The sequence below is a fragment of the Serinus canaria genome, chromosome 1 (assembly GCF_022539315.1).
Source record: "Serinus canaria isolate serCan28SL12 chromosome 1, serCan2020, whole genome shotgun sequence".
Classification (NCBI taxonomy): domain Eukaryota; kingdom Metazoa; phylum Chordata; class Aves; order Passeriformes; family Fringillidae; genus Serinus; species Serinus canaria.
In genome coordinates, this window is record NC_066313.1 from 989,755 (window position 1) to 1,016,989 (window position 27,235).

The window sequence follows — 27,235 nt, forward strand, 5'->3', positions numbered from 1 at the left end:
GGATGTGCATTAGCAAAACACTTGCAGGAAACAGGGAAATAATGTTTCGAGTGCAAAATGAGTTTTCAGAGCTTTTTTTTTATTTTTGTCCTTTTTTAAGTAGAACACCAATGAAGTGAATTATTACTGCCCAAGAGATGGGAACGTAACAGTTCGGCTGTTTGGAAGAGGAAAGCATTTTGCTTCTTTGTTTTTTTAGGGGAAATATTGAAATCAGGACTGGCCCTAAAACCTGCCAAAGCCGATTGAAACCTTGGAAATTTGGGAGAAAGAGGGAAGAGCAGCTGGCTGCCCCAGCAGAGGGGGAATGGCACTCGCTTTTCCAGAGCGTGGGCATAGGTCGGTGGGGAAGGGGTGTTTACTTTGATCCTACAGAATCCTAGTTGAGGCATCTTAGATGGAAAGGGAGGGACTTGAGTAGGATGGAAACCAACTTCTGATTATGCAGATTTATGCCTTTATTTTTTAGCTCTTTTTTTTTTTTTTTAATTTTTATGTTCAGTCTTCCAAGTTGGTTTAGTTTGGTTCTCTAGAGCTGTATAGTTTGGTTAAATAATTAGTAATTTAGTTTTCTACGGAATTAGGCTCACGATTAACCCTTTTTTTCTTTGATATTTATTTCTCGGCTTTAATTTTTTTTTACTCCTTCCAGTGCTGATTTTGTTGTTTTCCTTTGGCTGAGGAATCTGTGTAGAGCTTTGCTGATGTTGCGAGATGTAGCTACCCGAGAAACACGGAATGAAACACACTAGAAGTGCACCCTTTTAATCTTTACTAGTCATTGTGAAGTTGCTGTGTAAGTTAATAAACACAATTGTAAATACATTGTTTGCTGGGCGACTCTGGCCGAGTTACAGTGCAGGAAGGAATTCTCGAGTCTGTGTTGCGATTGCGAAGTAAATGGACAATTGCAAGGGAATATTCAGGCTCCTCCTTGGTTCTCTTCTGCCCCTCTCTCTACCACCTAAAATAACCACCTGGGGGAGAGGAAGGGAATCGTCCTCACCACCACTTTCCCCAGGAAGCGGGCATAAAAGAGTTGGAATTCTTCATTCCTGAGGTGAATGCCAGGCTCATGCCCTGCCCTGGGTTTCTAGCAACTCTGCACAACAATAACTTAAAGGCAGAACGAGATGTAAAAGTGCTTTTCTAATGCAATATTAAAGGCGAATTTTTTTGACGTGGCATGTCTTGAAATAAACATCAATGATATGTGACAAAGGATCATTCTTTATTTAAAAGAAACTCTCTGGGGGAAGGAAACCTGGCTGCTTTTCCTTTGTTGTACTGTTCTTAACCGTGCTGAAATGCTTCATCCTGCTGCTTCTTCCTTTGCTTTGGTTTGCTTTTTTCTCTTTTGGTTCTCCGTGCAGCTTCTGTTGGTCCTCATTTGGCTGTTCCCCACAAGCATATCCTTTTTTTTCCTTGCTTCTGATAGAACCAGCCCCCTCTGCTTCCCACAGTCCCAAGCTTTAAGCACTGGATTTAAGGAGCTGGCTTAACCCATACGGGCTGTGATGGACCAGCAGCCTGGACGCTTTTCCTGGAAGACCTGAGAGCAGGTTTGTCCATAAGTCACTGGAAACAAAGGTCTGGAGAGCAGCATTCCCACAGCTCCGTGTTCAGCACGGCCAGGGGGCTGCAGGAGCACAGCCAGGTACGTTCAGTGCATGTCCTTGCTGATAGCCTGTGCTTAACAGGGCTCACTCCTGTCCTCGTCCCAGCTCTCCAGAGAAAGCACACTTCCAAGGTGAGCACAGGAGCAACGTGGTCTTTATATTAATTTTTTTTGGTTTGGTTTGGTTTGGTTTGGTTTGGTTTTTTTTGCTCCATCCGTCTGTCAGGTTTTAGATTTTAAATTTCTTTTTCTCCATGGGTGTGGCCAGTGGAACCATGGGAACAGATGTTCTTAGTGCTGATTTTTGTGCAATTTTCTGAGTGAAGGTCTCGGCTCCGTTTCTTTTCTCCTCCCCGCTCTGGCTTGCTCGTTGTACAATCCATCATGCAGCTATTCCATGCCTCACGTTTTGTCTTGATAAAAGTAGTTGAAGAAATTGTGTAAGGGGAAAAAAAAGGTTCCTTTTCTTCATGTTGGAATGTCACTGGTACCTCAGCTCTGTTTGATAATATGAACCAACAACAACAAGAGAACAAATCCTTAGTGCTTGAACTAAATAAATACCTGTCTCATTGGAAAGCTCTGGGTCTCTTCTCTCAGCACGTGCAGCGCAGCGCAGGCGGGAGGAGCAGCTCCTGGGGGGGGCTGAGGTGCTGCAGGAGGAGTTTTGGGGGGCTCTGTGGCACGGGGAAGGTGTGTGGGGCTGTGTTTGTTGTTGCTGCGCTGTCTCTGCCATTGTTTCCAGCGCGCCAGGAGCGATGCCGGGGATGGAGCCTGGCCTCTGCTGGCTGAGCTGTGCCTTTCTGCTCCCTTCCCGCTCCTTGCATCCAGCTGCTGCCTCTGCTCCCTTCCCAAAGGCACCTTGTGCGGCCTCAGCACTGCCTCAGCTCCCTGGGACACGGGTGCAGCGAGCCCAGCTTCCCTGGGCAGGATTCTCCTCGAGCCTCCTTCCTGCTGGAGACGGCAGCCGGGTCTGCGGGGCCGGGGAGGTGAGTAACTGATGCTCTGTGGTGAGTTACCCTCTGCTTTCCTGAGGGAGAGGATCCTGCAGTCACAGCATGGGTGGGTTGGAAGGGACCTTAAAGACCATCCAGTGCCACCCACTGCCAAGGGCAGGGACACCTTCCCCTAGCCCAGGTTGCTCCAAGACCCATCCAGTAGGGAAGGGGAATTAACTGGGTTTGTGTGTGCCCAAACTTCGGTCTCCTGATCCAGCTCTTCACTGTTAAAAGGACCGTGAATAAAAGGGCTGTGAAACTGGAAGGTAGTGGTGGAACTAGGGCTATGGGAACAGTTGTGTGGGGGGACAAGTTCCTGGAGAAGGCTTTTGTCACTGGGGGAGCTTCTGTTCCTTGTAGCTGACACCTCCAGGTGCTGCCCTGGGTGGGAGCCTCTGCAAACACCACCTTCACCTCCTCGATCCCTCCTGGCTGCTGCCGTGGGTAGCCTTGGGACTCTCACCTCCCACTGCTATCCCAATTCCCAGCTCCCCTCTGGTGAAGGGGTTCTGGATTGAGCTGCAGGGACGGAGCTGCTGTGGAGCAGGGATTGGGTGGGGGGCACCACCAGCTCTGGAGGGTGCTCCTGGCCGCTCGCTCGTGTCTGCACTGGGTCGAGCTCCCTCTCCCAGCCTGGCTCCAAAATCCAGGAGGGATTGTCTGCCTCGGGTTGGAGGGTGCTGATGGCTTCTTTGCTCGCTGCTGGGATCAGCCCCGATTTTTCCAGGCTGGAGGAGCCTCAGCATCCACCTGGCAGCATCTGCAGAGCTGCTGCGGCAGCCGAGCCGTCCCCTCGCTGCAGATCTGCTTCCAGCGCCCGAATCCTCAGCAATCAAAGTGCAAGGGCTCTCCCTACCTGCGGCAGCAGCACCTTTTTCCATGCTGGGCATGTCCCAGCCCCGAAGGAAGATAAATGGGCGGGCAGGCTGCGGCACCGGCTGCCGGCGCTCCCGCAGTCAGGGAGGCAGCTGCAAACAGCCGGACCTCGGAGCAGCCTCTCCCTCCCATCTGCGCTGCCTCCTCCTCTGCTGCTCTCCCTCTGCCTTTCCAGGCTTGCTGGGCTTGGGCTTTCACCGGTGGAATTGTTTTTTCATCAGTTTAAGGGATTTTTCATCAATTGGCAAAAATACCGATTTTATTTTCCCCCCTCTTTAACCATTTTCCCCATCCCCACCCTGGTCCGAGCACCTGGTGAAATCAAACGTGTCTTTTTATAAAATATTTAGGATCCTCTTGTAGGAGCAGAATGGAGCTGACTGCCCAGATGGATGCTGGAAAGGCTGGGCTCCCATTGATGTTGGGAATTAAACTCCTGTGGAATTGCAGCTCTGCCCTTCCCGGGAAGATGAGGGGTAGGGAAGGGCTGCAGGCAGCTGGGTGATGATGCTCCTGCTGTCCTACAGCTCTGCCCTGCTGGTGCTGTTCCCAAATCGAATTTTCCAGGCTTGCCACCTGTTTCTGAGGGTTTGGATATAAATTAGAGCCATTTTGAGTGCTCACTGTCGGCCACCCGGAGAGCACGTCTGGAACGAGGATGTTATTAAAGGCTTGATTAAAGTTATTGCTAATTAAAGCACTGAAGTCTCTCTCCCACAGCCAGTGGCTCCTCGGGTACAGTGCAGGGAAGGAAGAAAATGGGATTTATCCATGCTCCCAGCACTGGTGGTTTGGCACTGACCTTTCCTGTGCTTACCCCAGCTTGGGAAGGGGGGGGGCTGTATGGAAACTGGAGGTTTGATCTGACATTTCCTGAGCTGCTCGATTTCCAGAGAAGTGATTTTGGAGCCCAGCAAGGGTCAGGTGGCCCCCAGCTGACTCCTGTGCCTTGGAATATTGTGGGATTCATTTTCCAGGTGGTTTGTGGGCATAATGGGCTTTAATGGCTCGTGCCTGCTACTTACTGCTGGTCCCGTTTTTCCGAGAGGTTTTGGAGTTGTTCAGAGCTTTGGAGCTTCAGCAGCTCTCCCTGCTGGGAGAGAGGAGTGCTGCGAGTCTGGGTGGGAGCTGGGAATGGAGCAGGTCAGCCCTGATCCCTGTCCCTCAGCACTCCTTGTCCCTCTGCTCCTACTCAGTGCCACTCAGGCACCACGAGCTCCTGGGAAGCCCCTGCTGAGTGCAGCAGGCCAAGCCAGGTACTTCTGTGGGCTGTGGATCAATTGTTTGTGCTTCCAAAATTATTTGTATCATATTTAATTGCTGCTTCATTTAGCTCCTAGTGCAGGGCCTGCCTGCCACCAGCAGCATGAAGACCCCGGGAATTGCTGCTGGAGGCTGCTCCAGCACTGTCCTTGCCTGGATTGCTCCATGTCCCTGGATCTGTGGGAGACCAGCGCAGCAGGAGAGAAGCAGGAACAGTTCCAGGATGTCCAGGTACTGCAGGGATGAGGAGCATGGGTGTCTGAGCTCTGGAAAAGGATCTTTTGCAGGTCAGTAGCTGGACGTGGCATGAGAAGGACAGACTGTTTCTAGGTCATGTTGCTATTGGTAACAAGTTTCCAGCTCTTTCCATCTCCCAGTGTATCTCGCCTGGGATTATGTACATTGGCCCATGAACCATAAAATGGATATTGGATTGGTAAATGAGATATTAGAGTAAAATTCTTCTCTGTGAGGGTGGTGAGGCCTTGGCACAGGTGGACCAGAAAAGCTTCCCAGTATCCCATCCATCCCTGCCCTCTGGCAGTGGGAAGCCATTCGCTGTGTCTGTCTCTCCATGCCTTGTCCCCAGTCCCTCTCCAGCCCTCCTGGAGCTCCTTCAGGGAGCAAGGGCTCTGAGCTCTCCCTGGAGCCTTCTCCTCTCCAGGTGAGCACCCCCAGCTCTCCCAGCCTGGCTCCAGCCCTGGAGCAGCTCTGGAGCCTTCTCTGGGCTCTCTCCAGCAGCTCCAGGTGCTGCTGCTGCTGTGTCCCCAGGGCTGTGGCAGCTCTCCAGGCGGGGTCTCACCTGGGCTCAGGGGCAGGATCTCCCCTCTCACACTGGAGGATCAGCCTGGCACACGGGGATTTTGGGATGCCAGCACACACAGCTGGGACTTGTCACAGGTTGGAAATGGGGACCTGGCCCTGTGTCACAGGAGCTGTTTCACTCCCGTGCCCAGCCCTGCAGCAGGAGTAGCCATGGGGGCTGGATCAGTGGCCCAGGAGTGGCAGTGCCACGGGGAGGTGCCGGTGAGTGAGCGCTGCAGGGTCACAGGCACAGGAATGAGGATGCAGGGGGTGTGTGGGGCTGGATCCTTCTCTTCTCCAGCCCTTGGGAGCTGGGCTTTGTGCTGGAATTAGCAGAGGCATGGAGGGGCTGAATGCCTGCCTTAGGAGCTGGGAGCCAGGCGTGGCTCCTGCTTTGCACATCCAGCAGAGCCAGGGATTGTGTTCAGCCACCCTCGTGGGGCTGGCACTGCCTGACCCTGTGCTGGGCCCTTCCCAAGCAGCCCTGCCTCATCCCATGAATGTGTGATGCAGAGGAAGGAGCTGCTCTGCCAGCACAAATGGTGGTTCTCTTGCACAGGAGCAGGATTTTTAGGGCAGCTTTGTCCCTTCTGTGTCCCACTGTGCCACACACAGAGAGGCTGGAGGTGCGACCCCAGAGCTCCCAGCTGGAAAGGCAGGGAGGCCAAGGGGAGCTGGTGACACCCCTGGGCAGCTCTCCTGGGGGACACAATCCTTCCCACCCCCGGAGGTGGCTGAGACTGAGCGTTCCCTCCTCATCCTCACTCACCCTCAGGCCAGGGCTGGTTTTTCACTGCCTTTATTAGACTTCAAAGAGGTTTTTTTAATTTTTTTTCCCTTTTCCAGGAGCGGGTGCACAGCAGGAGGGAGGTAGGGAATGCAGGAGAGGATGAGGATGGTGTGTTGGGATATCCCAATCCCCTGATGGGCACAGGGATGAACTGACCCAGGCTCTAAAGGCAGGAGCAGGCTGGGGTGCTGGTGTCACTGGTGGTTTTCTATCCAGCTGTGGGGTTTGTAATTCCTAAATTCAATGTCAATCACAGTTCCAGGATACCATCCTGGCTCTAGGAGCGACACTTGGCAGCTGTGCCTCACCTCTTCCATTGCCCAACCAAAACCCTGAGCTGTTGCTTGTCCCCTGGCAAGACCAGGGCTTTGTCCCTGGTGTGTCCCCCCTCAATCCCAAATCCCTGCTGTGAAGATCCCGGCTTGGCTGCCAGAAAGGCTCCCTAGTCCCCATGGAGAGCTGCCCTTCTCCCCATCCCAAAAATCAGAGTGAAACTGAGGATGCTGTGTGTTCCTCCCACTCGGCTGGAGAGGTTGGGATATTCCCTGGGCTCCTCTCAGCCTCGTTCCCAATGATTTAACTTCAGTTCCTGATGGTTTTGCACCATTTCTCCAACTTGGCCAGGCCCAGGGGACTAGTGCATGTTGGAAAGGGGTGGAAATCCTGCAAAGGTTTTCATCCTCCTTAATCTTTTACCCACCTCTTGAGCATCCCTGTTGTGCCCTCTGGTGCTGGAGCTTTCCCAGACAAAGTCCTTAAAAAGCCTCTGCATTGTGGGGTTCACCCAGCCAAAAAAGATCCAGCCACTTCCCCCCAAATTAAATTTAAAAAACTAAACTTTCCCCCTTCTCCCTAACCCAGAATTTCTGCAGCCAGCTCCCTGTGGAGGTTTGGGATGGGGAAGCTCTGCCAATGGCCCAGTGAATCTTTGCCGACGGGAATGGGGTGCAGTGGGGTTCTGGAGTGGGTCTGGGGGGCTCTGAAGCACCTGGGGGTTCTTTAATGCAGAAGCTGGGGCTGGGAGCGGGCCGTGTGCGGGAGTCTGTCCCCGGGGTGTCCTGGGGAGGCTGGGGGGCTCAGGGCAGGTTCCAAGGCAGGGCTGGGGAGCGCAGGGGGGCCGTGGCCCAGCCTGGCGGCCGCTAAAACCAGCAGGGCATCCACATGAAGGAGCCCAGGGCGGCGCCGGTGGCGGCCCCGGCCAGCAGCCCCAGGGCCATCTGGTCCCCGGAGACGCGGTAGGGATCCTCGCGCACGATGACGTGGGTCACCCCGGGAGCTGCCGGGGAAAAAGGGCTGTCAGCGGGGGGGGGTACGGCCCTGGCCACCCCTCCCCGGGGCCACCGGGCCACCCACCTCCGTACTGGTGGCCGTAGTGGCCGGAGCTGATGTAGGCAGCCTGGTGGGAGTCCAGGGGCACCGTCTGGTAGTAGTCGTCGTCGTAGGGGTCGTACACGTGCACCTGCAGCAGGGCATGGCGGGAGTGTGGGGTCAGCTCCCCCTGGGGCCCTTGGGTGGGCAATCCCAGCGGTCCCAAGGGCTGGGGACAGCCTGTGCTCAGGCCATCCTGACTCTGCCCCTTCCTTGTCACCGTAACAGTGTCCCCATCACCTTAACAGTGTCCCTGCCACCTTAACTCTGCTCCCATTCCTTTCACCTGTCCCTGTCACCTTAACCGTGTCCCCATTCCCCTTAACTGTTTCCCTATAACCTTAATATCGTCCCTGTCACCTTACCCATGTCCCTGTCATATTAACTGCGTTCCTGTCACCTCAGCTCTACCCCCATTCCCCTTAACAGTGTCCCTGTCACCTCAACTTTGCTCCTATTGCCTCTAACTGTCCCTGTCACCTTAACTGTGTGACCTTGTCACCTTAACTGTGTTCCACCACATCAACTCTGCCCCCGTTCCCCTTAATGTTGTCCCTGTCACCCTAACAGCGTCCTTGTCTCCTTACCTGTGTCCCCAAAACCCTGTCACCTTAACTCTCCTCCCGTCACCCTCCAGCAGTCCACAGGGTCGCCGTGGCTCTGTCACCTGCCATCAGTGGTGGCACCAACCCCTCCCCACCCTGTTCCCTGTGTCCTGAGGTTGCCCTGTGGGTGTTGGGGAGCCCCCCCAAGCTCAGGGTTGGGGTAACCTCTCCCTGCCCAAATCCTGAATCCCAAATCCCGTGCCAGGACGGTGTCCCTGCTCAGAGGACAAAGCCTCACCGGAGTGGATTTAGCCTCCAGCACAGCCATCTTCCAAGCACTGCAAACAAAACAGAGGCACTCGTTTTTGGTGGGTGCTGGAGGGGTGGGAATTGTCCCCTCCCTCCCCACGGGGCCCTGGATGTGGCACTGTTCTTTAATTCCCTGTTAAATGAGTGCTGGGCCAACAGTTGGGATTGGGAATGTGCTGGGAGGAACCTGACACCACAGGGGTGGGCACAGGGCAGTGCCTGGGAATTGCCCTGGCTAAAACAAGGGCAGGCAGGAAAACCACACCTAAATTTGGGGGGAAGAACACATAATGGATGAATTTCCACTCGGCTGAGGTCAGTTGATGAAGTTCTGCTTGGCCACAGCACGTTTCCCTCCATCCAAGTTCAGCTGAAAGTTTGCCACTGCTAATTTTTAAAATTCTTATTTTAAAAAATAAATTCTTATATATTTTTTTTAAATTAACTTATAAATTTTTTAGAAATAAATAGAAGCGAAATGGTGCTAAAAAGGGAAGTTTGCCTCAATCCAGTGAGGCCTTCACATTCAGACTTTTTATTTCCAAATAATGATGAAAATTCTTCTCCTGAGTCAGGCCAAGAGGGGATTTCTTATCCATGAGGAAACTCCCCCATCAGGAGACTGACTGCTCAAAACCAGCTGCTTTTGGCTCTGGATTATTCAGTGAGAGCCCCAGATCTCCTCCTGCACCTTTTGCCCTGCAAACGTGTTTGAGAACAGGGGCTGGGGGCTGGTTTAGCCAAGGGTGGGATGTGGTGGGAGCAGGACAGGGCTTTCCTGCGGCCGGGGCCCTTTCCAGGCTGGGATAATTGGGATGGAAAAGTCGCTTACACGGCATCGTCCTCGCTCTCGGCGCACAGCGTGGTCTTGGAGCCGTCCCGCAGCACCACGGTCAGCAGGCAGTCGCGGCTCCTCCCCTCGGGAGGCTGCACGTCTGCGAAGGGAAGGGATGGGGTGGGATCCAGCCTCGGCCAAGGAGGTGTCCCACAGAGCCTCCCCTGGCTCCACATTCCTCCTGGCACAAGAGCTGCTGGCTTTAGTTTTGGCTCCGTCTCCACGTGGAGGATGCAGTCAGGCTCTCACAGGTTAAAAGCCAGCACAAGGAATGAGCTGATGGGCAGAAACCTCCACCCCCATGGCAGAAAGAACACGGAAGGGCAGCAAACTCCCAAAAATCTGCTCAGGGCCACGAGGCCGAGCTGCCTTTGCTTTGAACTTGCCGGAGCGCACCCAAATTTTGTAGGAACGGGAGATGCTGGAGTGGGATCGTGAGCTCCAGCAAGAGCAAAATCTTAAATCCCTGAGGCTCGTGTGTGTTCCCCCTTGTGAAGCTTGGCAGGACCGTGTGGTGAGCACAAAGCTGTGGGATTGTGCTCCCACGGCCGCTCCCAGCCCGAGAAAGGCGCTTTGTGCGGCGGCGTGGGCTGCGGGGCCCCGCCAAGCTGCTGCTTTGTTCCCCTTGTTTGTGCGAGACGTGAGCGATGAGTCAGGGCCGTGGGATCCTGTTTGTTACAAGCACAAACCGGGAGGAGAGTTCTTCCTTCCTTCTTTCCTTCCTCCTTCCTTCCCTCCTTCCCCCAGGAAAAGCAACGGCAGAGACCATCCAGCGTCTCCCGGCTGGGAGCGAGGAGGGGTGAACGGGGCAGCCTGGGGGTTATTAATGGGTAATTTTGGGGGTCTGCTGGATGTGCACAGGTGGAGCCTCGTTTAAGAGGGGCGCAGCCACATGTGGGATGGGGATGGGAATGCAGGGTGGGGTTGGGAGCAGGGGCTCAGCTCACCTTTGCACTCGCGGCCGATCCGCACGTCCCGGCAGCTGTACTTGATGTGGATCCGGCCGTCCATGTCCCGCTGCGTCTCGTCGTGGTAGTAAACCAGGCTGCCATCCAGATAGAGCACGAACCAGTTCCTCTTCCAGCGGCGCAGGATGGAGCCTGGTGGGACAGGGAGCAGGTGCAGGAGCCCGGTGAGCCCGGTGGGACACGGCCAGCGCGCTCACAACCTCATCCCCCACACTTGGATCCCTCCTGGGAGCCGCTGCATCCCACAGGACACCTGTGCCTGGCACGAGCATCCGGGGCAGCGTGAGCAGGTGGCTGTAAGTGGGAAAGGGCTGCCAAAAAAGCCATCAGGCCATTGGGTGCTGCCCTGCCGAGGCACGGGAGCGGATCCAGCCCCGGACATGGAGCCGTGTGTGTTTTCATGGCAGGCAGCCCCTCTCTCCGCTGACGTAAATCCGCGAGTGGCCGAGCCACAATCTCCCTGCTGCCGTGGATTACCCGCCCAGGTTGGGGCTCCTTGTGTCCCTCACACCCCACCTCTTCCCAGCAAACCTCCCAGGTGTTTTTGGGGGGTTCCCAACCTGGAAAGCTCGAGGGTAGCACTTACTCTGGCGCCAAAGCCAACCGCTCTTCACCAGCGCCATGGCTGCTGCGGGCTTCGCCGGATCTGCTGGGCTGGGAACAACAGTGGGGTTAAAACAGCAGCTCCTGCCTCATCCCCACCTCTGCCCATGGCTCCCACCTCCCCACAGCCTCCAGGGATGGGGATTCACCCTTGCTGCTCCTGGTATTTCTGGGGGATGAGCTCAGCGCCCGGGTTAATCGGGGCTAGGCAGACGCGGGATTTTGTCATGTGGGAAAAGTACCGAGGAGGCACTGTGGCCACCTTTCCTCTTGCCTTAATCTCATTGGGATTTAGGGATTATCGGCCCGTGGAGGTAAGTGCAGAAATCCGGGCCATGTATGAAAGCAGGCAGTGCCTCCCCACAGCCCCAGTAACTTTCCATGCTAAACGACACCTACACTTGTTTATTTTCCCTGCCTGGATGGAAATTAGTCCTTAATAAGGCCATGAAGTCATCGCTCCCCAGGTCCCCAGGCAGAGCCAACACTCCAGGGGCAGGCAGGAGCAGTTTTCTGGCCATGGCCCCTGTATCCACTGGGAATCCCAGCTCCCAGTGATGGGAACTCGGCACCCTGGCATGGCCTCCAGGACCTCCCACCAGCTCTGGGGGCACAGCAAGGCACAAACACCCCCCGGCACCTCTGTGCCTGCATTACCGAGTGCCTGAAACCCTGAGTACCCATGTCCCCATGGAGTTTGCAGCCCTGCTACCATCACCCGTACTGCCACATCTCCGGGAAATCCCAGCCCGTGGATACCCCCATCCCCTGGCACCCTCAGTCTGCACTGCCCACATCCCCCAAGAAATCCCAGCCCGTGGATACCCCCATCCCCTGGCACCCTCAGGTACCCCCACCCCTCTGCACTCACCCTCATCCCATTCTGCTCACAGCTCTCGTTACCCACATCTGCTGCCCTCATCCCGCATCCCTGACATCTTCCCCCCTCCGTACCCGCATTTCGTGGCACCGTTCCTCCCCGCTCAGGAGCCCTGAGCTCTGAGTCCCGGCCCCCCGGCAGTGTCCCTCCGTGCCCCTTTCCCCATGCCCGCTGCCCCGGTCCCCCCGCGGCCGCCCCGCGCATCCCTCACCGGGCGGAGGCGGCGGTGCCGCTGCGGGATGCGCTGCGCTCCGCTCCCGCCGCCCGGCTCTGCCCGCCCGCGCGGCTCGCCGGGAGCTGTAGTCCGGCACCGGCATCCCCAGCGCTGCCCGCCGGGAAAAGCCCTGCTTACCCCCGGTTTAGCCCCAAAAAGCCGCTGCCCGCCGGGGATGTTCGTGCTTTATCCGGCAGCTCCCAAATCCCCCCTTTCGCTCTCTCTCCTCCCCTTCCATCCAGCAGTGCCGGTGTCCTTGGGAAGGGGCTCAGCCCGAATTTGGGGGTCCGGGGGGGAGCTGCTGCCCCGCACCGAGCTGGGCACGGGGAGCGATGCCTGGGCCACGCAGGATTTTGCTGAGAATGGCTCTGAGGAGGTGTTTCGTGCCAAAATAAACCTGGAAAAACTCGAGTTTAAGCACCAAAGTGCTCGTCTGAAATGAATTTCCAAGTGGAGTGAGCAATCCTCTGGGTCAATCCGCCTGTCCTGGCTTCTGCTGGAATTAGAACGGTCCGGGGCTCTGGGACATGAGTTTGGATTATTTGGGGACGTCAAGACACAAGTCAGGCGACAGCTGAGGCTGGGCTGTTAACAAAAGATGTTTATTGAGCACATGGCAACACTTTATTTATTTGTGTATATATATATTTATTTATTTATATATATGTTTTCTATTCCAGCACGTTATTCAGTGTGAAACTCTTTCCCCTCCTCTCCCTCCATCACTGGCTTTAATTCCTTTTTCTAGAAGGAATTAAATTAATCCAGCAGCCTGGTGGATGATCCCAAAGGAGTGAAATGAGAATCACCCCCTCAACCCACACTCACAGCCTTATGCATCCCCCCCCATGCTGGTTGTGGGGCTGCAAAACATCCTGGTGCTGCTGAATATTCCCCAAATCAGGAAAATTGTTTGGAAATCCAGCTGGGCCAGAGACTTTGTCCTGCCATGAATCTGGAAAAAAGTTCTCTTAGGAAGGGCTTTGGGCTGAAATTTGGATTTATCCACTGGATTGGGCTGTCTCTCCATAGAGACATTAATTGGAATTAATTGTTGTCAAAACTTTTCCATAGTGGTTTTCCTCTTGGGAAGGAAATAGTGCTGTTCTGGGATTTGGGGGGCTTGGTCTATAGGGTTTTTTTTTTTTTGTCATCTAGGGTGGGATTTTTTTATGTTAAATAGGATAAATTTGAGTGGAAATGGTGACCCAAAGAGCCAGGAAATTATTTCCAGCCAGTGAAAGGGAATACACTCTTAGAAGAGCCAGATCCTGGATTTCCCCCCCGTTTTCCATAGCAGCCGGGGGTTGTTTAATAAAATCCACGAACTTCGATACCTCTGCTTTGTTTTTCCTCCAGCTCTGCCTGCAGGTGCCTGCTGGGAATCTCCCCCATCCCAGCCACAGCCTCGCGTTTTAGGAATTTCCAAAACTCTTCCCACCTCTCAGGAAATCCCTGCCTTCCACAGGGGGTCTCCCCAGATTCCAGGGCGCTGTGGAGGCGGGAGCACAGGGGGTTCAGAGCTGAACGTGGGGACAGCCCTTGCTGTTCCTGTCGTCCCCACCCTGGGGACAGGTGGGCACCGGGTTAAACCCCGCAAATCCCTGCGGAGCCTCCTTTTCCTGCAGCCGAGCGCGTGTGTCCCTTTGGTGCCGCTGGGTTCCTGCAGGGGAAATGCACAAGGAGAGGTGTTCCCTCCGGCATGTCTGCCATCCCGTCCCAGGGCAGGGAAGCAGAGCCTTGGGACCCCCGATTCCCGGGGGAGGCGTTCCACACCCACGGCTCAGGGAGCGCAGCTCACAGCTCACATCGCCCCCAAAACCAGCAGCAACACACACGGAACCGCTGTTGTGCGGGATCCGGGGTGGGGGCAGTGTCAGTCCCCGGGTGCGACCCACGGGATTCTCCATGCCTTCCCAAAACACTCCTTTCCTGCCCAGAGCAGCCTGAGCCAGGGGCGGCTGCGAGGAGCAGGAGGGGCAGCGCTCCGTGGGGGCGGCGGGCAAGGCCGGGCCCCGCGGCTCCCCGCTCCCCTCCGGCTCCCGGCCCGCCGCCCTACGCCCGCCAGGCGACCCGGGAAGGGTCTCCCGGAGCCGGGATCAGCTCGCGGATGGCCGCGGGGCCCCGCCCGGCACGTCCCGGTGGGATTCCTGTAGCGGCCTTCTGCCTCCCATAAGCCTTCGCGGACTACAGCTCCCGTCATGCATTACTGAACTACAGCTCCCGCCATGCCCGGCGGCTCTGCCCCTGCCGTACTACATCTCCCAGCACGCCCCACGCCCGTCCGGGCCCTGTCGCCTAATGTCCTTCCCCCGCCTGCCGCGCGGACTACACTACCCACAGCTCCTCGCGCGGGGCGGCCAGCGGCGGGCCGCGGCGGCGGAGCGCGGAGCATGCCGGGATCTGTAGTCCCCGCAGCGGCGGCGGCTGTAACGGTCCCGCTGGTGGTACTGCCCCCCCCTACCCCCCCCATTCCCGGCTGGCGGCTGCGGGAGCAGCGGGAAGAGGAGGAGGAGGAGGAGAGGGAGAGGGAGAGCTGCTGCACCGGCACAGGGGCCGCCGCCGCCCGAACAGCCGCAGGTAAAGCGACGGGAAGGGAAGGGGGGACACCCGCCGGTGACAGCGGCGAGAACGGGGTGGCGGCGTGGGGGCACGGCGGTGATGGAGGGGGGCGGCCGGGGGCTGCACAGGGAGGGGGCGGTGGGGCAGCACCCCGCAGCCCCGGGCGGGGGGAGCCGAGAGCGGAGCCCTGGGGCGGGGGGAGCCCGTGTTCCCCGTGTCCCCCCGGGCTGCCGCCGCGGTGTCCCCGCGGAGCCCCTTCTCCCCGGGGCTCTGTGTGTGTCCCCGCTCTCCGAGCCCCGGAGCCCGCCGTGTGTCCCCGTCCCTCCCCCCCGGCGCAGCGGACTGTGCCCCCCCAGCCTGTTGCCCCCCAAAACCCGCTGTCCTCCCTGGCAGGGGCTGTGTCCCCTCCAGGCTCACTCCCATCCCTGGGAAGCGGGGACGGGATGCCCGGGCCGGGGGTGCCCCCCAAGGATGGGCGAGCCCCCCGAAATAGCCGAGGGGCACGTGGGGCCGGCGGCGGAGCTGCGGGGACATCGGCGAGCCCGCCGGCAACTCCGGGGCCGGGCTCAGCCTGTCCCGCAGCCCTGCTCCGGGGGGGAATGCCGCTGAAATGGGGATAAAATGGGGGTAAAATGGGGATAAAATGGTTAAAGGCTGCGCGGAGCGGGGGGATGTCGGCGCGCAGCATCCACAGGAATGAAAGCAGGGACGTCCAGGTTGGGAAATGCAAGGCGGCGTTGAGATTTTCTGCCTGGATAAAATGCCTGTTCCGGTCGTTTTTTTATGAAAATGTGGATTATTTCTCCCTCTCCCTTTTTTTTTTTTCCTTTTAAAATGTGTTTTTACTAATGATTGCTCGCAAGCTCTGTTGTCGGCGTTGTGGCGTTCAGGGCAGCGAAGTCCATCGCTATATTGTGGGGGAATAATGCCAAAAAGGAGCTTGGTTTCAGTCCTTTATGGAAAGCAGGGGAGCCTGGAAGTATGGAAATGAAATAAATATTCATTAGCAGAAAGAGGTTTTGCACCGGGTTGGGTTCTGGGGGCATTTCTGCCCCCCACTGCACATGGTGATGGGCTTTTGGGTCATGGTTTGTATTTCCATAGGCTGAATTTTATTTATTTGGTGCTCATTATTGTCAAGTGCAGAAAAATGAGCAGGTTGAGGGTATTTTTTTCCCCCTCTCCTGGACAAAGACATGTTGTGCTAAGCAGAAAGAAACCCCAGAAAGATTCTATTTCTGTTTTAATCAGAATATGATTTAAGATGCAGTGGTGTGTTTATTTTTGCTGTTAAAGAGTGATGGAGGAAGCCAGAGCCTTTTTTTTTGTGTGTGTGTTTTTTTAAAGGAATGTGAATGATGGAAACATCTTTAGGGAAACATTTTGCTGGACTTGATTGCATCAACTGCATTATTTCATAAAATGTGAGCTGTGAAGTGGTTGTTGATTAGAACTCAAATTGAGGAGCGATGTTGAGCAATGTAAAGAAAAAGGAAATTAGTATGAAGAGGCCAAATGCTTCTTTTCTTTTTTTTTTTTTCCCAGTTCTTTCTGATTCTGAATTTTAACTGTTTCGTGGATTCTCCTGACCCTTATGGTTGGGTCTATTTGAAAAAAAATACCCAAACAACAACTAAGATCTGTATATTTATTCTTGTTATACATACATAGTTATTAAAAGGACTGAAATCAACCAGCATTGTGTATTTTGCATTAAATTTGTGTCAAATCTGGTTAACTTTTGTTCTGTAAGTTGCAAATACCAACTTACCCTCTTATGCATCCCAACTTTTTATTTACCAAAGCAAATATTGATGGTTTTTAGAAGGAATCTTTCTCTCCCAAATGCCGTGCTTTATTTTAGGGAAGGTGGGATAAGTGTTACAGATGTTATTGACCAGTTCTAGGGGGTTTGGGGTCTGTTCTTCAGCTGATTAAAATTCCTGGCTGTCAGCAAAGGCACACTTCTTTAGGACAGCTAGATATATATCCTCTGGAACAAAGGGACTGGAAGCAAAATGTGTTTGGAGTTTGGTCAGAAAATATTCCTTGGAGTGAGAAACCTGAATTGCAGAAAAATTTACGTGGAATAAGCGGGATACAGTCATTTAGGGAGAACATCTGTGGAGGTGCTTTGTGCTCTTGGTTGATAATCACCTGTCAAACCCCACGGTGAGCCTGCACTGCAGTAGGTGAGCAACCCAGGGGGGGTTAAAATCTGTTGGATCAGGTGAAGTTTCCCTGGTCCCCATGATCCGAGGGATAACAGGGAAGACCAGGGCAGGGAGGTGCTGAAAGCATTTCTGAGCAGAGTGAGAATGCTTTGGAGCAGCAGTTCTGTGAAAGGCCTGCAGTACCTGCACTGGAGGCACAATTAGGATGATAATTGAATCGGGGATAAATTGAATTCCGTGGTGTGCCTGGCAGAGCCCAGCTCCGAGGTGTGTGTGGGATCCAGGGCACTGCCTGCCTTTGGGAACTGCTCCAAGGCGTGGGCTTGGCAGGGAAGTGGGACATTGGGATGTCACCTGCTGGCAGAGCCGTGCCCACAATTCCCTCTGGCTCTGGCTCCAGGTGTGCTGGCACTTCAGACCTTGCTCCTCAGGTGCTCAGAGCCCGGCGTGCTCCCAGCAGGAGCATTCCCAGCTCTCTGCAGAGCGGCTGTCGGGGCTGTCAGGAGGGGAGCACAACTTTGATATCTCCCTCTGAGAGCTCCCTCCTCCCTGCAGCAGGGCTTAGAGCTCCATTTGTGTCCCAGCCCTGCCTTTGGGGCTGATGGGATCTGCAGAGGCCCCCGGTTTCCCTTTCCGCAGCACAAGTGCTCCGTGTACTTTCTATTTCCTCTGCGATTCCCAAAGTCTCTCCTTGTGCTGGGGCATTCCTCTCCCTGTTCCTGTCCCCAGCGAGATCCCTCCTGCCTGTGCCCTGATCTTCCTCATCAGCTGGGCTCGCTTTTGCTGCTTGAAATCCCTCACTTCTCACCTTCAGTCGGCAGGGATATTCAGTCTGGAATGACTGACTGGGAAGCAGCTCCTGGCATGCTCTGTAGTGTTTTTTTTCTGCTGGTTCCAAATTCCAATCCCTCAGTCCCTCTGGGTGCTGCTGGATTCTCGTGCCGTGCATCCGATGAAGATTTCTGTTTCACTGACAAGAAATAAAATCCACCTGTCTGCTTTTTTACCTGTTGGTGGTCTCTTAAGTCTCCAAATTAAAAAATACTGATTCTTGATCTGTCACTGTTTAAAACTGGGAATAAATTTTTAGGAATTATTTCCGTGAGACTCAAATGCCACTTGGAGAGACACGGTTCTCCAGGGCTGTTTTTATTGTGTCACCTTCTTGTTCCTTCCACTCAAGTGAATCACTTTGTTCCTACTTTTGTGTCACAAGCATTGATATCCCTACATACCAGGGAAGAATGTCAGTGGCAGGGCTGTGTTTATTTTTGCAAATTCATAGAATCCCAGAAGGATTTGGGTTGGGAGAGACCTTAAAGGCTATCCAGTGCCATCCCTGCCATGGCAAGGACACCTTCCACTGTCCCAGGCTGCTCCAAGCCCTGTCCAGCCTGGCCTTGGACACTGCCAGGGATCCAGGGGCAGCCACAGCTTCTTTGGGCACCCTGTGCCATGGCCTGCCCACCCTCACAGGGGGAACTTTTTCCCAGTAAAATTTGTGTAAGCCTGATATTGGAGAAAGTAAGGATGTGATTGCACTTCCTTCTTGCCCACCTGGGCAGAGAGAGACTAAAATCAACATGAAATCAATATAAAAACATGCCTGTGATCTACATTTCATGTTATGCTCTGCTTTAACAATGCTTTGTTACCTGGATAATCTTGAGGTGGGGTTCTGTGTTTGTTTTTTTTAGCTTGAATGGGAAGCAACAGTTGGGAATTTCTAGGATTTTCCTTTGCTGAGGACAGGTGTGCCATGGGCGTCTGAAGCAGGAATCCCAGGCCTGTAATTAGGATCCCAGGCAGCAAAGATCCAGCTTTTCAGGCATATCCAGCATTTGCAGATCTGAAATTTGTGGGAGCTCTTTATTTTTAAGATCCACGTAGGGAAGGAGCTTCTGTTGATGATGACGGAGGCTCACAGATTTTTTAGAGCGTGAGTGGGACTCGGATAATTTTTCCAGAGCTCCTCTGGGTTTTGTTTACTATGGATGTGCAGAAAACCCTGAGCACTGCACAGGAATTTCAAGTGACTGTGCTTTCTGGGAGGAAAAAAATGTGGGCCTGCTGGTGCTCCCCAGCAAACCATTTAGGAGATTATCATAATAGGATTTATAAAAGCTGGAAAAAAAAAAAACCCAAAACATTCCCCTCCTCTTGTTTGTATTTGCTTGTGCTTCACCCTGTCTCCTCTTCCTTTCCTTGGCTGAAAGGCCATGTGGAAAACTGAGGAGTGGAAAAATGGTGCAGTAACTTTCTCAATAGGAAGGCTGAAGCTGAAGTGTATTTGTAGGCTGATGGGTTTTGCCTTCCTTGTCTCAGCAAGGGTTAGAGATTTGGGAGGATTATTGGAGACAAGCTTAGAGTATTTTATGAGAGGAAAAGTACTAAACTGGCAAAAAAAAAAAAAAAAGGAAAAAAGAAAAAAGAATAGATGCCATCATGCCTGCTAGGCATGTCTAATTCTTTGATAAAATGGATAAAGATTGCAGACTGCAGCAAAAGTTAAAATAGACCATAACATCTCGGGGTCCGCAGGGTTTTTCCTTCTAATTTGCTGTAGAGCTTAATAAAAAAGATTTGCCTCTTTTATGGCATCAGGCTCTTTATATGCCACAAATTAAAGCCCAGTGCTTGAGCTTCTGCTTTCTCTGCTCTTAGATAGCAGCTCCCTAAATTTGATAACGAGTGAGTTTTACCGTTCTGAGTTTGCAAAATACATCCTGAAGTCTTAGTGAGAAGTTTTGAGCATGGTCTTCTTTTTTTCCCCATTTTCCATTCAGTTCTTTATACTTGGATTTATAGCCAATAATAACTCGCTTTTTAATGGACAAGGGGATTTTTTGGGGTTATTTTAAACAAGATCCTAAGAGTTCCCACAGTCCCATGGGCTGCCCAGGGCAGGGGTGGAGGCCCCATCCAGGGAGGGATTGAAAAGCCACGTGGATGTGGCACTTGGGGACATGGGTTGGTGGTGGCCTTGGCAGTGCTGGGGGACTCCATGATCCTTGAGACCTTTTTCCCTCTCACCAGTTCCATGATTCTGCCTTCTTCTGCTGATTTGATGGACAAAGTAAGACCATTCATTGCAGTTCCTGATGACATTCCACCCAGGATAGTTGCCATGCCTGTGTGGACAGACAGGTTCTAGAGGCTTTTCCCTGCTGAAAAGTATTTTGTGTGAAGCTCGTGAGCATTTAAAATGCAATTACTTTGGAATAGGTCCCTGTATAAACATTTGGTTCTGTAGTAGTTTATTCTACAAATCATTTTCTTCAGTTTTCTGTGTATGGTGTCACTTAATGAGACTTTTAATGGCTTTTGCAAAATGATGGCTTTCCACATATTTTTCCAGTTTGCTCTTGACTTGACTTACATTCACAACACAAGATTTCAAGCCTTAAAATGCAGTGCCATAATTGGAGAGCTGGGTTCTTTTTCTCTACCATAGCATCCAAATCCCAGCTGTTGAACTTTCTTGGATAGCTGAGTCTTTTAATATGGATTTGGGAGCTCAAGAAAATATTTCTTTGTGTAAGAAATATTTAAAATTTGAGCTCTTGGAAAAGCAAACACGGCAGAACAGCCCGGCAGCATCTTGCCCACGTGGTTTTGCTTTCCAGGGAAGCTGTGCTGCTGCTGGAGCAGGTGCCAGGGACAGGGTGGGTTCCTGGGGGATTCCAGGAAGGGTGGGACATCTGCAGCAGGCGTGGCAGAACTGGGCACGGAGAGAAGGGACAAGTTTTTACAGCCTGGCTGGTAAAACACTGGCACAGCTGATTGCCCAGGGAGGTGGTGGCTGCCTCATCCCTCACCCTGTCCAAGGTGTCACTTCAATTAGTTTCTAACTATTGCTTCCAAAAGCCAGTCATTGTCTAAATGCAGGTCCTTTGATACCCAATAACTTTTCCCTTTGGAGGGAACTCTTAATTCCACAACCAAGTGGTCTTTGGTTGTGGTCCAGACAAACTCGTGGCATTGCCTGGGAAGTGCTGGGCAGGTTCTGTTTGAGGGGCTCTGTCTTTCCCATCTTGTTCCCTAGATTCCAGTCTCCAGGGGACCTCTGGAATGGTTCTGGATGAGGCTCAGCAGAACCCCTCTGCAGCTCACTTTGCTGGTGATTTTCCACGAGTGGCTGCTGCTTTTAGTCATCTGTCCCTCGGCCAACTCTGAGTCTGCTCAGCTGCTTTGTTGACACACACAGTGGTCATTTTTTAACTGGGATGTCATCCTCAAAAGATTGCCTGTTACACTGCAGCACTTACCTTTAGCACCGTGGATCTCCTCAGCTTTGCTTGACAAGGCCTCTTTTCCATCACATTGGCTTGGCTGTCATTAATTTCACTCCTGTTCTTTTTTAGTGCAGATCCAGTCGGATTCAGTTTTCCCTTGTTTTGTCCAGAGCTCGTGTCTGGCAAATAGGTTGGTGTTTACTTGAGTCATTTTGCCCTCTCCTGATGTAGTTGTGTTTGTCTTCCAAATTTTCTCTTGGGTTCTGAAAAATATTGCAAATGAGCCCTTGTGGTCTCTGAAGTATTGGAGGACTCCATGGTTAAACATCCTGGGCTTCTGGGGCATCATTCCATACTGGAATGCAGAGCTCCTAGAGACCTTGGGATACCTTCCAGTCCATTCACTCCTCGAGGCAAGCTAAAGTGTCCCTAGAGCATACGAATGTATTTCTAATTTTTCCTTAAAGTCTTCCAGTCTCAGAGGTGCCAGCCTGCTCAGGAAGCTGGCAGTGAACCCTTAACCAATTTGGTTAAAAGCTTTTCCAATATCTTGGATCTTTTAGGAAGCAATTCTTGGCTGCCAGGGTGGGCAGGCCCTGGCACAGGGTGCCCAGAGAAGCTGTGGCTGCCCATGGATCCCTGGAATTTTTCCAGGTCAGGTTGGACAGGGCTTGGAGCAGCCTGGGATAGTGGAAGGTGTCCCTGCCATGGCAGGGGGTGGAACTGGATGATCTTTAAGGTCCCTTCCAGTCCAAGCCATCCTGGGATGCTGTGATCTCTGAGAAATGAAGATGCTTTGCTTTGCAGTTCAGAATAACCCCTCCCCTTGTTTCTGCTGTCACTGATGGGAGCATGTCACATCCCCCTCCAGTTTGTGTTCCTGGGCTGGCACAGTCCTTTAATGTGTTCTTATGGATCATTTTGTATCCAAATCCCTTGATTATTCCCTCAGCTTTTCTCTGTACTCTGGTGTGTTTACTTCTCTCTCTGCTCAGACTTGGCACTGCGTGGCCTTGTCAGCATTGTATAAAACAAAATAATGCTGGTTTCCACATGGCACTCTTAAAACAATCTGAACTGCCTTTTTTCCCCCCTTTTTTTTGGCAATTCCATTGTATTGTTGATGTTTTACTTGTGATCCAATGTCCCCTCAGGGCTTTTTTCTCCTGTCCATCAGCCCAGTTGGGACTTCTCCACCTGCACCATGTACCCTGCCCTGCCAATTGTCTTCATTGGGTTTCACCAGGCTCTTTTGTTTTGACACAATTTGGTCTTGACTCCTCCATGTGGTTTCATTTTGGCTGCATCCTGTAATTGCTTTTATGTAAATTGTTAAATAATCTTTCTGGTGTCCTCCCATTGATTGTGAGGGGAGTTCAATCTCTGATTTGCCCCAGAAGCTTTTTCAAACTTCACTCTGGAGCTGTTTCCTTTTTCATCCCAAAAGCACTTTGAAACTTAGTGAGTGGATCATCTATATGCAAATTCCTTCATTTTTCCTCTGCTGTGTTGCATTTGTGGAAAATCAAGTGATGCCAATTTTCACTGCAGCTGGATTCAATATCTTAAAGGTCTTTTCCAACCCAGATGATTCTCTGAGCCTGTGATTATGTTGATATTTCGTTAAGACGATAACTGAAAAGCACAAATGTCATGCAGGTTAAAATCAATTATTGAAATCAAGACATTTTGCAATCTTGATTGAATTACTAAACTGACATATATTTAAATACGAGTCTGCTCTTTTTCTGCACTGTCAAGGCTTCCAGTCCAGTGGTTCTGCAGCTTTATTGCTTGTAACAAGGCCCAAATCAGTTACTTGGTGTTACAAATTGTCACCTATGATTTAGGGAAGCTACTCTCTTGTAATTACTTGCTGCATGAGAGAGTTTCTGTATCCCTCCTGTCTCCTCCCTAACCCTACATGCGGTTTTTTTCCCCCAGTATGGACTCACCTACCTGTCTTGGTGCTTCCCAGAGCCTCCTTCTGGCTTCACCCATTAAAACACACCAAGTTTCTGCCCTGGAAATTCAGTTTTCCTGCAGTGGTGACAGTTGTCAGAGAGGTGAGCCTTCCCACCTTTTTTCTAGGGATACATTGCAGCCATCTCTTCCTTTCATATCTGAACACCACAGGACTAATAATTTTCAAGTCCAGTCACATGCTCATTTTTTTCTTTCCTGCTGGCCAGGACTTCATTTGTTCCTGCTTGTTATCCAGACTCCCTACATCCATATATAGCAACAGAAAATTCTTTTTTTTTTTTTTTTTTTTGGTGAACGCTCTTGTCTGACTTTGTGCCTCATTTCCCCCTCTAAGTGTCCTTCTCCTGTGTTCAGCTTGTGCCTTTCCTGGATGCATCAGCAGTTTCATCTGGGAAGGTGTCTTATTAGTTGGAAAGGTGCTGGCTCTGCAATTCCTGCTCTCTCCCTTCCCTCCAGTATTGTTCCATCACTCAAATCCAAACGTTCTCTCATCAGTCGCGCAGCCTTGTTCAATTCCAGGATATTTTGGGGCCTTCCCTTGCATCTGGTACCAAGTGCATCTTTTAGCTCAGGGATCCACGTGCAAGGAGCCTGTGGATGCAGCGTGGAGCAAACAGCATTGCATTTGGAGGCACTGGCTTGCAAGAGGAATTTGCAGCTTGCAGTTCCTGCCTCTCCCTGAGCTCCAGGCTCGGCGAAAGCCGCTGTCCTGCTTGGAAGCAGATTCCTGCTCCTTTGGGAGGCAGCTCCTACCAGCTCCTCTCCTGGCAGCCTGCAGCCAGTGGGAAGGAAAAGCCTGGCGTGGCAGCCTGTGAAGATTGCCAAACCTTGACTTAGACTTTTCCCTGGAGCTCTTCTCCAGGATGCCTGAGATCTTTGCTCACCTGCTTGGCTCCAGCTGATGCAGTTACGTCTTGTGGCCACAGTGATCAGCCAGTGTTGGTGCTCGTCTGTGGGAAGAGGAAATCCATGGCAGCCAGCTATTTCTTGGAGGCCATGGTGCTGATCCACAAAGCAAGTTTGCAGAGGCTGGATTTTCTGAGCCCAGGCTGGAAAAAGCAGCAGGAAACCATTTTTCTCCATCATCCAAGCTCATTTTTCCTGCCAGCACAAAATACACACGTAGAGTTTAGTGTGACTTTCACCATGGGTGTTTCCCCGATGTCCTTGACTTTCTCCTGCTCTCCTGGTGCTCTTCAATGACGTTCCTGGCACTTGACTTGAGTGTTCCATCCTGTTCCCTGCAATTTGTGTATTTTCCCCTTCTCCTGACACAAAGCCTGACGTTCCATGTTTGTGTTCAGCCCTTGGGAAGCTTTTTTCCCTCTGTTTGTGGCCAGTGTTTCAGGCTTTAACCAAATTCCACATAATAGAATTGTCTTCAGTCTAGATTTTTTGGGGATGAATTTTCAGCCTCATGCTGGATTTCTTAATTCAGGGGAGATCTCCCTGCCAGAAAACCCAGATCTCCAGCTTTTTGTATTGTGGCTCATAATTTGCTAGGGATAAACAATGCTCTCATGATCCAGTGGTGGAAGATTGGAACCTGCTTCTTTCCATGCCCCAAATTTCCCTCCAGTTCCCAAACTGCATAAGCAGTGCCTCAGTTTCCCATTTGGAATGGGGCAGAAAGGGTTGGTCTGTACTTGCAGAGACAGATAAATGGAACATTGGAGGATGCTGCAGTGACACATTCCCCCCTTCTCTGCCACGTGCAGGAATGGGAAGGTTGTGCTTGGGCTCCTTTGCTGTGCCCTTTATTTAAAGTCTCAGGCAGGTTTCAGAGCCAATTGATGCCTGCCACATGGAAATGTGTCTCGTGTGACATCAGGGCTGTGGGGACATCAGGGCTCTGGTGTCACCCTCGCTCAGGTTTGCACTTCAGGCTGCTGCCTTGGATCTGTGCGAATCTTGATTTGAATCTTCTCTCCGTGTGAGACCTCTCTCCCCAGGACTGTGCTGGCAGTCAGGATTAGCTGGGCTTTACTTCTTTGACAATCTTGTTTTTAAATCTGAAAGGACCTCAGCAGAGTTTTCTCCTGGGGCAGGGAGGGAGTTGATTCTGGAATATGTTTCTCTTGGTAATATCAGGATTTTCTGGCTATCAGGATAAGCCATGGGGCTTATGGGTCATGGAGTTTTCTTCCTGCAGGAAGTTGTGCCTTCAGTTTAGGTTAGGTTATACCTGACCTTCCTATGATTTTTATCTTCTTATGATTTTTTTTTCATATTTTTTTGTATTTCTTGCTTTCTGTGGGTGTTTGGATTTACCCAAATACAGTGGGAAGAGCATTGGGTAAAACAATCTCTTATTTTTTGGCTTTTGATTTCTGCCTGCCCTCTGGAGATACCAGCATGGTTCCAGGAACATGGAACATGGAGGGAGGAGAAAACAGGGCAGTGTTTCTTTTCCTCCTCAAGGTAGACACCAGGAGCTGTTGTACTTTTAGGGATATTGCTATTAAGTAAAGAGGGAGGGGGGAAAACCCCCCAGATATTAAATTCACTTGAGCTGTGTTCTCATGAAGATGCTTCGTTGGGTATCAGTGCTGTCTGCAAATCTTTTTATATTGAAATAATTTAATGGGAGTATCCATTTTAGAGTTACTGGGGAGTATCCAGAGTCTATTCCTGGTGCTGAGAGCGGAAATCTGTTTTAATTGGAGCGGTTTTCTGGGAGTTGTGTTTCCTGCCAGAGTGGTAACAGTAGGAAGGATCAGCAGCATGAGGGGTTATAAAACCTCTAGGCATTTCACATTCATTTCAAGTAGCTGGATACAGTAAAAAAAAAAACCCAAAATTGGGCAAACAGAGACTCTGCACAGAGGATTCAGAGACTCCTTTTCAAACCTTCCCAAAAAGTACCTGAATCCATAGGGACACAGTTCCTGAGTTCCCTTCTGTGTTTGTTTTACTGAGTGGCTCATACTCGGAGAGCAGATAGAAATCCACTGCTGCCACAAATAGCACTTGAGATTTTGGTGCTGATTATAATTAACCCTGATGGTTTCTGCCTGATTTGGTTCCTTTTTGTGTTTGTAGGCAACACACAGGAGGGCAGGAACAAACCCAATTAACGCTGGGAAGTGAAGGCAGAGTGTTATCAGATAACACATGGAAGTTAAGAGAGCTGGAAGCCTTTAAAAATAGTATTTTTCAAGATAACTGTGTCATTCTAATTTCAGAAGAAAAATGTGTGTAGGTACATTATTTTTAAAGCCAGTCTTGTTTCCCAAAATGCCTTGAAAAATCGAGCTGATCCATTAAAATTACTTTTCCTTCAGTGTTTCATCTTAGAGGGATTCTTCTACACAGGAATAATTTATTCCTTCTTGGCACTGTGTCCATAATGCACATTATTAGCAAACTCTCACAATTTTGTTCTCACATGCTAAAATAAAGTGGAAAATGAAAAGATTTTGTTTCATGTCCATCATCCCAGATTATCTGAGCTTTATTTCTGAATACAGTCTTTACAGAATGGGTGAAGCCATCACTGGAGGTTAAAGACACCATTGTGTTCTTATGTGGATTTTCACTTTGGGTTGTTTAGTTTCTCAAAACCAGTGTCTCTTTAAATCTACAAATCAGGAAAGTTGTGGAAATCCATTTTCCAAACGATTTTGGATTTCAATTTACCCACTCAGGATTCTGCCCTGTCTACAATAAACCTCTCTTAAAAATGTAAGAACACCCCGAGACAGCCAAACCCCAACGAATAAAGGGGTGCTCAAAGGCTTGAACTCAGTCCTGCTAGAGCAGATCTGCTTCCTACTTAATTTTAAGTTAATAGTGCCTAAATAGGTTGCCAGTTTTTGTCATCACTAGGAAATTAAATCGAGTTGCCTGTGCTTAAATTACTGTTTTCAATTAAGTAGCTCAAAGGAGAGCAGCAGCACTGAGAACTTATCCTGCTGAAACCTCTGGGATGGATCCACGGAAGCTCTTCTTTATATTGTGACCTGGGAGGCATTTTAATAGCAAGTGATATTCTGATGGAGAGAATTGGCAGGATGTTGGCAAATAAATATTACATTAATCATATTAAAAATGGCTTATTGTGGTCAAGTGGATATGTTTTAGAAGGGTTCCAATGATCCAGCAGTGGATGCAACAGGATTTTTGGAGACTGGAGAGAAGAAGGCTCCAGGGAGATCTTAGAGCATCTTCCAGTGCCTAAAGGGGCTCTGAGAAAATTGTTTTATGA

At 51.5% G+C, this 27,235-nt stretch overlaps 2 protein-coding genes across 6 annotated transcripts in view; one reads left to right on the plus strand and one right to left on the minus strand.

Annotated features, from left to right (window-relative positions):
• Positions 1–145: 145 nt before the first annotated feature.
• On the minus strand, positions 146–14,220 carry PLEKHB1 (pleckstrin homology domain containing B1). Of its 2 annotated transcripts, none has more exons than XM_050972149.1 (7): positions 12,069–14,220; positions 10,961–11,028; positions 10,354–10,506; positions 9,404–9,506; positions 8,561–8,600; positions 7,703–7,808; positions 146–7,625 (listed from the first exon to the last, which is right to left on the minus strand). In XM_050972149.1, the coding sequence occupies exons 2-7, from the start codon at positions 10,995–10,997 to the stop codon at positions 7,489–7,491; spliced, it is 576 nt and encodes a 191-aa protein (XP_050828106.1). In that variant the 5' UTR covers positions 10,998–11,028; positions 12,069–14,220; the 3' UTR covers positions 146–7,488. The 2 variants fall into 2 exon arrangements, with proteins under 2 accessions (XP_050828106.1, XP_050828114.1); XM_050972157.1 differs by lacking the exon at positions 12,069–14,220 and adding an exon at positions 11,932–12,061.
• Positions 14,221–14,492: 272 nt separating this feature from the next.
• FAM168A (family with sequence similarity 168 member A) overlaps positions 14,493–27,235 on the plus strand; it is a 127,992-nt gene continuing 115,249 nt past the window's right edge. Inside the window, exon 1 of one of the 4 annotated variants that reach the window (XM_030234400.2) lies at positions 14,493–14,651. The gene's annotated coding sequence lies outside the window, so the exon portion shown is untranslated. The remainder of the gene's footprint in view (positions 14,652–27,235) is intronic. The other 3 variants (XM_030234401.2, XM_030234399.2, XM_030234397.2) reach the window with 3 other exon arrangements.